This window comes from Ceratosolen solmsi, unplaced genomic scaffold (genome assembly GCF_000503995.2).
Source record: "Ceratosolen solmsi marchali unplaced genomic scaffold, CerSol_1.0 scaffold27, whole genome shotgun sequence".
Taxonomy (NCBI): Eukaryota; Metazoa; Arthropoda; class Insecta; order Hymenoptera; family Agaonidae; genus Ceratosolen; species Ceratosolen solmsi.
Window position 1 is genome coordinate 6,291,860 of NW_011948426.1, and position 14,387 is coordinate 6,306,246.

The 14,387-nt window shown below is 22.5% G+C and overlaps 1 protein-coding gene across 1 annotated transcript in view; it reads left to right on the forward strand.

The window, feature by feature from the left end:
• The first annotated feature begins 243 nt into the window (after positions 1 to 243).
• Positions 244 to 14,387, forward strand: part of LOC105363366 (apoptosis-stimulating of p53 protein 2) — a 54,956-nt gene continuing 40,812 nt past the window's right edge. The window contains exons 1-2 of the mRNA XM_011501032.1: positions 244 to 659; positions 4,824 to 4,879. Coding sequence (XP_011499334.1) covers positions 4,847 to 4,879 — 33 coding nt within the window. The 5' untranslated portion in view covers positions 244 to 659; positions 4,824 to 4,846. The remainder of the gene's footprint in view (positions 660 to 4,823; positions 4,880 to 14,387) is intronic.

A 14,387-nucleotide genomic window follows, 5' to 3' on the forward strand; every position in this document is an offset into this window, starting at 1 on the left:
CGCACCCGGCCCCGGCCCCAACCTTTGCTGGGCTACGCGTCTGCTCGCGAGGCCCTCTGCTTATGTACTCCATGTCTCAAGTGTTCGAATGCAGATTACGTAGGTAGGGCCGACGAGCGGACATCTTGTCGAGCGACGGCAGGTCGGGAGTGCAGAGATCGGCAGTCAACGACGCGGCAGCGACGCTTTCTCGGAGTCAGCCATTCCGGATACAGCAGACAGGACTTTCTCATTTTCGTTGGGTACTAATCACTAAGGCTTTGAGTTGCAGAGGTCCCTTCGAGTGCGCGTTTTATGCAGATATTATGCGCGAGTCCTCTGGCGATCTTGGAGTTTCCTCCATTCTACTTCCTTCTCGACTCCCCCGCGTTCGGCTAAGCACTACATGCCTGAGCCTGACCCCAGTGAATTTGTGATCCGTGGCATGGTGTTAATATTTGAATAATATTATTGTCTTGTGTTCGCGAGTGCTGTGCGTTGGGTTGTTTTGTTGTCCAGTATCGATGCTAGATGTGTGCGCTCGATCTTGCGTGCAGCGGAGTTTAGTGAAAAGGTGGGGAGTGTAATAAAAATAGTAGGAGTCACGGAGAAAGGTCGAAATCTGGATTACACGGACGAAGATCCGGGAATCGCGGACAAGATTGTGCCGGTTCAAAAAGGTGAGCAGCACCATAAAGAGTCACCGACTGCTAATTCTACCCATTCAAACTCCATACCGTTGAGATACTTTAGAAATCTAAAAGTGGGGAAAACGAGGATGAAATTTTAAACATTATTTGGACCTTGTTTTTTTAAACACAATTACACGCGATGCAAATATTGAGAGTCTAAATCTTAATAATTTTGTATTGTTGACTTAATTATCAAAACAATTTCATTTAAAAATATCGAGTTCTAAAATACATGCATGATACAACTATACAATACAACTAAAATTTCTTATCGAATTATATAATAACTATCTAATTATATATTGCGAATTATATAATTTATATATATATATATATATATATATATATAACATATTTTATCTAAACTATACACACTTTTGTTTGACAAATGCTTCTTTTAATATGAAATATTTTTGTTCTCAAACTATAATAATTTGAAAAAAAAATGCATATTTTTATTGATGAATTGACGAAAAATATTTAATTTAAACTGATTTCTAAAAAGAATTTTTTATAATACAATATTTTATCTGAAAATCACATACGCAATTGGTAAATATAAACCGATAATTTAAATAGAGAAAATACAAACTTTCAAAATATATTAAATCTATCATTATCATAATTATTAATGATGTTTTATATTATTAAAACACGACCTACTTTCTAAATAAATATACATAAAGTAAAAAAAAGGTTAATATAATGCTGTAATTAACTAAAGTTTTGATTTTACAATTTTACATATAACTATATACAATTTATGTAACGTATACAATGTATATATTCATTTATATCTAAAAATAATATTGCACAAATATAAGATCGGTCGAATTTCACCAATTTTTTTTTATTAGATAAATATACAAATGTAGTATATCTATTTTATATACAAACATTTAAACATTCGCATAACGATTACAAAAAGTATTTTATAAGCAATATAATAATTTATTAAATATTATTAAATAAAGAACTTTGTTAATGTTTTCTAAACTTTTTATAAAATTTTCTATAAATAAGTTATGAAATTTAAGCTCTTTAATATAATAAGTATTTTAATGTAATATTTAATTTAATTTTTTAATATAACAAATATGTATCTTTATCATTTTTGTTAGCAATAAAAGTAAATTATGAATTGTCGTATAAGTTTTGAAAATTGCTAAAACTTATTTTAAAAAATCTGATATTCACTCTGTAATGAAAATAAAATAGTAATGATCATTCATTTTCACTGGTACTAAGAATAAAAATAAATTCTGTAACGATCACATATCCATAAATTTTTCTGAAATGAATATATAATTGTCGATTAAATATAATAATAAATAAATATTTAAAATGTTGGCCTTTAAATATTTTAGAAATTTAGAAATATTTTAGAAAAAGTATTTAGTAATGTACGATTTAGTACAGTTTTTCGATTTTTTAAATAAGGATGTTATGAAGATAATATCGATATTATAATTTTCTTTAAATACCTTAAATATATATTAAATAAATACACAAACTTGAAAATTATTATATTGAAGATTGAAAAGCTGACACAACGTATGTTTTTTGTTAAAACGAATGAGAGGGAATATGATAAAATATAACGTTTAATTATCATTGCTTAAATAAATATATATAAATTATGTGTATATGCACGTAGCGATGTAAAGAACAAATTATAAATTTAATTAAACTGAATTTTGGTTTTGGTTTCTAAAAGTTAAAGTGCAAAAAGTCAGTGTCGTAAATCCGAAAGTAACTTTGGTACACCAACACTATACAATAAACAGTCTTATCCTGCATATATTATAATTATGATCATAAACCCTTACTGATTTATGATTTAAAGTCAATACCATTTTTTTACCATTATTGTTATATTTATTTAGCTGATTTTCAGTCGAATCTCTATATAGTAATATAATTACAATAATTGTCTTTAATATAATTTTAATTTAATAGGTGCATTAAGAAGAAAATAGAAATCTATGTATATTAAAAAATCAAGTACATTAAAAGTAAATCTAAAGCAAGTATTTGCTAAATAATATTATAATATAAAAGTATCGTTGATTTATAATCATAAATATGTATAATTCGTTATAATAAAAATTTTATTATATAGCTTAAAAATAAATTTAACTTCATTAGAAATATGATTTAATTTACTTAACATGTATTTATATTTTTAAATACAAATCCATATGTGGGATTTAAGGTACATAATATATATATATATATATATATATATATTTACTTACATTTATGATATAGTTGATAAAGTCTTATGACTTACGTAATTGTATACGCATACACTCGTTTTATGTTTAAAATATATACGAAAATACTTCACTATTTCCTAATTTTACAGATTTATATAATAACCTATTTTTCTCGTTTACTGAAAATTTATATTATTCGGTTTGTGAATGTGTGTGAAATGTTTTGTAAAACCATATCATTAGATCTGTCAATTTTAATCTATCAAGATTTATTTTTGCTTTATACTTTTGAAAATACTCTTAATTCAAGCGTACATTCAAAATTCTTAATTATTTATTTTTTATTTATTTTTTGTCATATTCTTTAAATTTATCTGGATCATTTTTATTTTGTATATAACGATATTGCATTATATACATTTTTGGTTATTTTGTATCTTTTTTATATTTTTTTTTTCACAGGTCAATTATTATATTTTTATTTATATCAATAGCTCTTCTGTATATGCATTTAAAGATAAAAAATATAAAAACATATAAGTATGATGTCTGCATAGTTTGTGCTATTAATTCTTGATTTGATTTTCCTATTAATTTGACGAGTGGGTCAGATATCGTGACTATATTAATTTTGTATTTTTAAGACAACATTATTGGATATTTAAATATTTTATATTTGTCATTATAATAATTGTTTTACAAAATTTCTTTTATTTGTAGCATTATTTTAACGTTGAAAACAATTTAAGTAATAGAACTTTTTTATTTCTGTTATATAAATCATCATTCATTTTTTTCTTAGTTATTGAAGTTCAATATTACATTCTAATTACATATTATTTAAATGTGTTTTTAATAATTAAAAAGAGGATCTTTTTTTAAGTACTTCTAAGTTTTAAAAAGATGGATAAGATATTTCAATAGCGATTTAATTGTTTAATGAAATAAAAATAAGTTTTGTAAACTTTTAATTAGTTCTTTAAATTATAACTAAATGAAAAATATAAATGAATGTTATATTTCCCTATTTATTTGTTATATCATATTATATATTTGTTTATTCTTATTATTTATTTTTATTGGTTAATCTTCATCTCGCTTATATGATTTACTAAATAAATTCAGTTTTTCATTTTATAGTATTTATTACATTATTATTTTTTACTATATTATTTATTATACTGTAAACATTCATAATTTCTGAAATTTACCCATCAATCTTGTTCCTTGATTTTTACGCATGAATAATTATTTTTTATGAAATTGTAATTTATATTAATTTAAATGAAATTTTTTGATATTTTAATTAAATTTTTAAAGATGTAACTATCTAATTTCAGTTTCAATTTAAAAAACAAGTAAGAAACTTAAATATTTATATATTCTAAAAAATAATTGATCCATTTTCTATATTGTTTATGACATTCGTGTTGTAAATAAAATTTAGAATAAAATTTTAAACTTTATGTTAATTTTTAAGTAAATGTGTTCAATTCGGCAGTTATGTAAGTTTTAAATAAATTAATAAATAATTTATTTAATTCTCGTAAACTGCGTGTAGTATTCACTTATTAAATAATAATATATGGAAAAGAATGTGTATATTAAAGTACTAAAAGATTCAATATAACATTAATATTTATATAAACTTAATACTCCCTTTTTTAATAAAATGCATTAAATTTATTAACATCTACATTAATGTCGTTTGATACAAATATTTATTAAGTACATTTAATTAAATAATAGTTCATAATAGTAATATATCTTTAAAATAAATGCAACCACATTTGTTGTAGATTTTATGTGATATAAATATTTATGGTATTAACTTTTATAAATGTTTTTGGGTACATAAAGTAAATAAAAATTGTACTATAGAGTGCAAGAATAGAAAATTAATTAATAGCTTGCAATCATGTGCAATTTTCAGGAGGACGCACGGACGGAGATGGCATGAGGGAGGGCTGTGGCAACGTTGCCGAGGTGGTAAGTCAACAATTTTTTTAACATTATTTCACTTATAATATGTAAAATGCAGAAATATCTATAAAATTGAACTTTTGGGACATGTTCAAAATTAATTTTATTTTACATACCGTTAAGAGATAAAATATGATTATTGCTACCGTAAATCTGTCATTATGTTATAAATGCAAGCATAGTTGTATATATGTAGTGGTTATCGAATAAATATAACTAAAATATTATGCAGAATTTAAGTTGACTATCACGAATATTGTTTTTAATATTAAAAAATTTTCTTTCATCTTGATTGATATTAAATCGCAATCGTATTTTATACTTGTCATATTAATAAGCCATGGATTCGTTAACTTAAGATACATTTATGAATTTTCCTATTTATGTGCATCCTGTATAGTATTCATTAAATGTATATGTTTTGAAAATTGTAATATGTGCAAATGAAATAAGTAAATTAGAATTAGATGATTTTATTTTTCAATAGTATATGAAATAAAAATCAATAGATAAGGTATCGATCATATTTATAAATTTAATCCCATTGTATAATATGTTAAGTATGTTTTGAATAGTTAATGCATGATTTGTTTTGATTTGAAACTCCTATACATATATATCCTATTTTTGCTTCATTCATACATTTCCTATTTCCTATCTATTCCCACTTTCTTTTTCTAATACATTAACTGTTTTACGTTCAATAAGTAAAAACTTTCAAATGTAAAAGTTTCAGATTAATCAGTAGTCTTCAAAAATAGTTAATTAATGTTATTAATTTCAATGTAAATCATCAACAACATTTTATCACATTTAATATACTAATTTTATTTTCATCTCTTTCTAAAATAAAAATATCATTTAACAACACTCATATGAGCTATATTTTTATATGTAGGCAAATAAATTAATTTTCATTGCTATCTTGAAAATAATGTTGAGCATAAATACCACGATTTTTTAAAAAATTAATAAATTAATTAAAATGATATTAGATTATTTTATTAGTTTTATATAATACTTTACAAAAATACAACCCGTAATAAAATAATAGTATTCAAATTCATAATATATAAAATTACTTTTATAGTCACAATAGAAAAGTCACATTTAACAATAATTGCTTAAATTTAGTATTATACTGAACATATTTGTGTATATGCATATATATTATCATTATAAATTCTGTATAAAGTAAAAAATATTTTAGATAATATTGATTTTATTAATGTAAAATAACATATTAAAATATGATTAAGTTAGTATTTGATCCCTCAAAACAAAATTTCAAAATTATAAGCAAACATTGTTGTAGAAAAGCAAAGAGTAAAAAAGTATACAAAAAGTTATTACGATATGATTCTTCAAAATGCGTATAGTATTTTTGAAAGTCCTCAAGCCAACTCGAGAACCATGGCTATCGTATCGACAGTGATGAAGTAGGCCACCGGGTTAGTGTTTACTCTAGGTTTAGTTAGGGACAGAAAGAGAGAAAGCTCCTGCGTATTTCTACTCCAGTGTACGATTACTTGAGAAATACATTTGTGATTGCATATATTGTTATAAATTTGAAAAACTGGCTTCAGCAAGTCTTCCATTTGTTCTAAAAGTTTTACTTATAATAAAAAAATTCCATAACTTTATAAATACAAATTATATTATTGTAAATTATACATAATATTTTAAAAAAGTAGGCTTTAGAATAAGATTTATTTTTATTATAAAATCAATCATGATTTATATAATCTAGACATTTAAATGTAAATTATAAATATGAATTATAAACTCATTATAAAGCAAAAAGTAATGTTTAGGCCAGAAACTAATTTCATGTAACGATTTAAATTAGATAAATCAAACTTCGAATTTTATTTTTTATATTTTTTACAATTAGAAATTTTTTTAATATTTCCAAAATAATGAATACATTTCTCTATAGAAGTATACAGGTATATTTTAAATATTAGGAAATATTTATATTCTTGTTTTTGTATAAATTGAATAACGTGAAAGCGAATAAGTTTTTTTATAGTAAGTTATATGAATGAGCATTCTTCAAAATATGTATAAAATTATTATAAAATATTTTTGATACAAAATAATATTGAATTTCAGCGACATTAATATAAAATTATTAAATAATTAAAACTTTATAAGTACATAACAATTTATAAAATTAAATCATCTATATGAGCTATAAATCGTATATTCTTAATCATTCCATTAAGTAGAAAATTGTTTTATATCTGATTTCATATAATACAATATAATGGAAAATAAAAACTTAATTTCACACCACAAACATGTTTTTTCTAATATTAATTGAAAAATATTTATCTTCATAATTTTGATCTTTATAATTTTTTCACTTCTTCACATTGTGTAAGGCAAAATATGTATATTTTCTAAATAAATTTGAAAAATTCTAAATGAATCTGCTTTTTCAAAAAAAATCGCTACCTTGATCATTAATTTGAAGCTAGTAAAATATTTAAATTTATTTTATTTCTTACATATGTAAAAAATGCAATATTTTAATAAAAAAATTTATTAAATTAATTATAATATATCGATAATGTATTATTTTTTAAAAAATTTAGAAAAATTTTTTTCACTTTTTATAAACTTATGTAAAAATTCTGATAATTTTATGTTATAAAAGATTAAGATATAAAAGATATTTGAAAGGATTTTGCAAATCAATGAATATTTTAAATGAATAATTTTAAATGAATAAATATTTAAAAAAAATTAATTTGTATAAATACTAAAAATTGTTCAAACGCTTTTATATAAAAGAATCTTTGAATACGAACATTTATGATTGTACAATTTCTGTAAAAATAATTTTTAATAATAATATAAATAAATGTTGTAATATGCGTAATTGATTCAAATAAAAATCAAAAACGATATGTAAAAGGTAAGCAAAAATGTTCTTGTTCTTGTGTTAGTATAATTTTCATTTATTATATGCCACTAAAGCAAATTATGTTATATATGATTTCTCCTTGTAAGAAGCTATTTACTTTCATCCATATTATTATTACAAAAATATAATGGATTTAAATACACTTGATCATTCTTTGATGTCCATATTTTTTAGTTAATTTCAATTTAATATAAATCTGCTTAGGTGCAACCAAAGGCAACATTAATTTGGCATTCATAGAGTTGATACTATTTACGGGGCAAAACCAAAATCAACAAAAATGATTCAATAATTTAAAAATAATGTCTAGAATGATTGAAAATCGACACATACCAGTCGTGGCCTACTATGATACTTCTTTCTCTGCTTCTGACTATTGAAGATGTAGTTGCACTGTCTGTGCCATTACCATGTCTAGTCACATAAGATTCAAATAGATAAATATTCAACATCCTGTATAATCTATATTTGAATTAATTTTATAATTTTCACTAGAGTTTATTCTTAATACACTAGAAGACGATTGCATTCTTTTAATAGAGAATTATATAATTTGTTATAATATCTGCATTTTTTCAAGTATTTCACTAAATATTTTGGTTTGATTATAAGCAATGAATAACAATAATTAAATCTAGTATTATCCTTTAAACTTAATATAAAAGTTTTTTTAGATTTATCCAATAATATATAAAGAAAATGTAATAATAAATGTAGTTCATAAAAGTAAATGTGTAGTTCAATATTTTGTCAATTAGATATTGTTTGATGAAAGATGATAGAGTAGTAGATTTATTTCTTTATCCAAGATTTTTTTATGCATGACTAGAAAATGTAAATTTGGAGTAATTTAATAAGCGACTAAAGGGATCGTAGTTAATTTGTGGACACAGCATGTTTATTTAAGTACAATAACTGCTAATGTTATCGTTCAACATCGATTGACTTTCGAGCAGTTATATTTAATGTATGCTTCTTGCACTTAATATCTAAACTCTTTATTTATAATTATATTCAAAATAATAGACAGTTTAATAAGAACTCCATAAAGTACTGTATATAACATTTCATGTTTTTCATATCTACATATATTATAATTATTATTCAACTTAATAAAATTTATATGAAATTATGTAACAGCCTGACCTTAAGATAATATGTAATTTTAAAGTTCAGTGGTTATATTTAATAGTTTGAATATATTATATATACGTAGATATAACACAAAAATGTTCTCATTAAAAATGAAAATCAGTTAACATTTAAATAAAAAATATATTAGGTACCATGTTTTTATTTTTCTATGAAGTAGGAAAATTATTTTAAAAATATAGTATTTTCTAGATTTAAATTGCTTTATAAAAACTAATTATACTTATTTACACTAACTGATAATAAAATATACTGACTATATATCATTATAAACAAATATCATACTATTATTTCAAATCAAATGTATATTCTGTTTTCTGATTATAAAAAATCACTAATTAACATTTATAATAAATACTTCTAAAAAATTATAATAATGTAAAGTAAATCGTTAAAATAAATATTCTAAATTAATCAAGGCAAACACGTTTTGAAATTTGCAATGATTTATGTAAACAATTGACAAAACTTTATAAAATTTTTGTTTTCAAAATTAAAATATATATTTATGAAAATATAAATTTGAATTTTTTTTAAATATTAATGTATCAGTATTTTATAATTTCTAAAATAATTATAAATGTTCAGCAAATATAATGTCGCGCGAATAATGAATTCATATATAAGAATATTCAATTCACTCTGATAAAAATTGATTGTTCTCTACTTTATTCTAATTCTCATCTTAATTAATAACTATATATATATATATATATATATATATATATATAATTAAGAATATATAAATAATTATTTATTGCATAAAAAACATTAAATAAATAGTTAACTATTAACTAAAGTTGTAACTATATATGTAGTATTTAAATGAGTGTATTAACTTTGTACCTACAGAATACAATGCATAACGTATGCAATACATAATGTATATTTTTAAGTATGAAAAATTATAAATATATAATCCCTCGGTTGCTTATTATTCATAAATATGTATAAAAGTACAGTATTACGAAGTCTATATAAATTTTTTTAATTTTACGATCTCTTTATTTCAAAATTACACATTATAAATCGGCCTTTCTTTGTCTTTCTTTTTTTGTTTGTTTTATCATTTTATGAACTGCATACTTATAAATATATGTATATGAATCGTGAGATAAAAAAAGATTCTGAAGCAAAATATAATTAATGAAAGATGTCAATAATTTTTTTCTATAACAGTATTTTCTAAAATAATATTTTAGATTTATAACGTTCAGAGGAAAATTAATTTTTTTAAATTATTTTAAAAATTTGAAAATAAATGATAACATTTTATTTAAACTACATCTATATATTGCACATAGTGTATTTTTAGATGTTTCACTTTGTAATAAACCTTAATAACCTTTTCTTAGGAAAAAAAATGACAAGATGGACAGATAGGAGAGAAGCTTCAGGTGAATAAAGTGGTTAAAAGTAACATTCATCAGAAATAGGTCTTGCTCAAATTTAAAAGAAGCGATCGAAAGAAAATGTTTATATGTTTAATTATTATATAATACACAATTTGGCACAATTTTCATGTAGTTTTTAAGTTTTAAAATTGAATTCAAGGATGGGGGAAACACTATAAGAATACATGTCAATTGATCCCTTGAATAAGTCAAGATGTCAATATGCATCTACGCATTAAATTGAAGTACTTATAATTCATTGTTCGATATTGGTCATTCAGTAGTAATATCGCCTAAAATTTTTTTCTTACTTGTGAGCAAAACCTTAGCATCAATTACTAAAAGTTAGTATTCAATACTACTCTAATGATACAGCGATATCGAAGCCATAACAGAGAGTGATAGCCGTAGTAGAACTGAAAGGAACTATCCAATGAACTGAAGTCTCACATTTTTACAGCTTCTAGTCAAATATAGTAAAATTAATTTTTAAAAGCTGATGATATTTATTTCGATAATTAAAATGCTACATATATAGTAAAATAGTAAAATTCTAATGTTTTACTATTGGAGACGCTAAATATATTTTACTTCCTGTAATTGAAAATTTTTTGTATGTTTAATTTACAATTGTTTGTAAATTGTTGAAAAATAAATATATATATATAAATTTGTGATTTGTCTTGCAAATGTTTTAAATCAAAACAAAATAGAGTTACATTTGTATTTATGTCTAATATAAAATTCTTGCATCAATCACATACTATAAAAGTAACTGAAATTTTAAAATATATACCTAAAGCAATAAAATCGAATATAAGCTATAACTCCTGACAAAATAAAACATTTATGAACCGGATGAGTTTTATGGCAAAATTATTAGTTCATAAAAGTACTTATAAATGAATTAAAATTTATTTGACAGCTTTCAATCATTTGAAAATTCTTTCTAAAAGTAATTAATCTTAAAGCTAATAGATAATTCTTTTACCTTACAGCCTAATTTAATTAATTGATAAGAAAATTCTTGTATAATTTAATTTAAAGTAAAAAATTAATTTTCATAGTTATTGATAAAATTTAATAATTAATATCAATTGGATGTTGATATATGATAAATAATAAAATTATTATAAAATGAAATCAAGTATTAATGAAAACTTAATAATAATGTATTTGGAGGAGACTTCAAAAGAAAAATTAGACTTCTAATTACATTATTAGTATTATGAGAATCGGAAATAGTTACCTGCAAAACTTGTAACGTGACAGAACGTAAAACGTAAAACATGACAGACAAAATGAAAAATGAAATGGTGGAATAGAAGGAAAAGAAGTAGAAGAAGGGGAAGAAGTGGTTGTGACTTCGGTGAGTAGAGCGCGACGTAAAGCAGCGGTTACGTCTTAGATGCTACAAGAGACAAGTGTGCGCTAGTCATTGAGCAGATCTCTGGCTGACTTGCGTCTCCGTGAGTAACCACATTTGGAAAATATAGCACGTAGGGCGTGCATAAGCGGCTAAATATAAAGTTCAATGTATACAGAAAACCAAGACGCTAAATTGTAAGAACTAACCGTCATAGAGCTTAACCTGTGCACCCTTTATCTCTGTTTTTCTTCACTATAAAGCATGCAATCACTGGGCATTTGAAGCTTTTTCTTCACCGTTACGCTTGAATGTGTACTTTTGTACATTTACAGCTTCTTACACATGTGTTTTACTGTCTACGTGTCTCTGTGTTTCAGTATTAGTGCGCGAAAGCCAACGCACCTTTATGGCTTTTCTAAAAGTTCAATATACATTTGTTTTCTTTTCTTTTCTTTTTTTTAAGAATAAAATGTAAGCTAAAAATAGTTAAGTTTAAAACATCATTCAATCTGTTATCTTATAAAATATTTTGTTTTCTAAAATTAATGAAAGTTTCTGTTATGATTCTACTCTTGTAATGTAGCTATAAAATATTTTTAGGAATACATATCGATTAATGTGATTATCACGCTCACTGAATCTTTCAAAATTTATTTTTCTATATCATAATTATAAAATATATATTAAATTACTTGCAAATTAAGATGTATTAATTGATTTAAATAATTTTTAATTTTTAATATTACACGTATAATAATATTTAATAGCAATAGTTTAAATCGATCTATTTTTCACTGTTAGATATTGCAAAAATTGTTAGAAAATGTGCCCGACAGATATTAAAATCGTAATTAACAGAAGTTATAATAATTGAATAAATTATTTTATTTATTCATATATAAATTTTTTTAGATAATTACATTAAAATTTATAAAAATTTATAATACATTTTTAGGCACAAAAAATTAATCTTTCATTCTCTCACACTCCTTCTCTCTCTCTCTCTCTCTCTCTACATGAACACGAATATGTACGGATAGACGCACGCATGCTTTTCCGGCTTCTCTTTCTAAAATATCTCGGACTCAAATTACACAGGTTCTTACAATATTAGTTCAAATAAATAAACATTAATGTTTAAATTTTACTTTTATAATCAACACATTCATTTTTTTAACACAAAAATTTAAATTGTAAACTCCAAAACAGTTTAATTTTTTTTGTTAACTACTGTTGATATCAATGCGAAATAATTATCGGAATATTGTAACATTTTAATGTTAATATATATAAATAATTACAAAATTTGAAAAACAAATTCGTACAATTACAATATTTCATAAATAAATATAATAGCAAAATTTAATATTCAAATTATACTTTGATACATAAAGTTTTATAAAAAAAATTTTCATCATAAAAGAATTGCTATATTCTTAACAAATCATTAGTCACCTTAGCTACGCTGGATAAAAGCCAAAATTGATTTTAAAATGCTTTACTCAGTTATTTACATTGACATCGGCATCAATTTTTTAATGTTTAATCTTGAAAATTTAAATAAAAAATTGTAATATTTTAAATTTACACGATTAGATAAAGATTAAAAATAACTATTCTATTGCATAAATTAAATACATTTATAAAAATAAAAATAAGTAATGAAAAATGATTTAATGTTTTTTATTTTTATTTATAACATTTATATAGCGTGATTTATGTTAGTGATACCTAAGTTAGATCATTTTACAAATATCCACGATATTTTTTATGAGCAATTTATTCTAAAATTTCTTGTATTCATTTTTTATTAGTAATTGGTTTTTAAATAAAAAAGTAAAGTAAAAATATTTATTTAAATAACAATTAGGTCTATTCATTCTACACTAATGATACTTTTGTATATTTATGTTAAATCGCAATATATATTTGTATATAAACGAAATAAAAACTACCATTAAAATATAACTTCTTGAAGTTTTATTAAAATCAATTTGTAAAATTATAAATTATATTTTAAAATTAAAATTTATTACTTTACAATATATATATTTAAGAAACAAGTCTTTATTTATATAATCTATCACTGTTCTAAATACATTTCAAATCATGAAAGAAAATTTTATATTTTTCTTGTTTAGAAAATTCAGATTGAGCATTATAATTAATTTTAAATTAATGAAAACTGGAAATATATTATTCGATTTACGATTAAAAAAATTTTATAATTTTGACAAAATTTATTTCGAAATTTTAAATTATATTTTACAGATTTAATATAACTATTAAGTCATCATGAAATATGAAATAATTAAATTTAATATTATGAAGAGTTTAATTCTATGAAAGAAATATATTTTTATTATCAATATATTATTAAATTCAAAATCCTCTTAAAATATATTAAAAGACGTAAGATGTTTTTAGCTATTCATTTAATCAAGGTAAGTTAATATACTTATTCAATGATGTATGACTAATTTATGTGCTAATTGCCAGTAAAATATCAGTAGTGATGAACGTTGTTATAAATCTTTCTTGATACATAAAAAGTTTTCTAATAATATTTTTTAATTTATTTACTCTTTATCACAATAATTAAATTTTTGTGAAAATCATTCAATTATTTTTTTTAATTACAAACCGAAAAAAGGTAGGTCATAAATT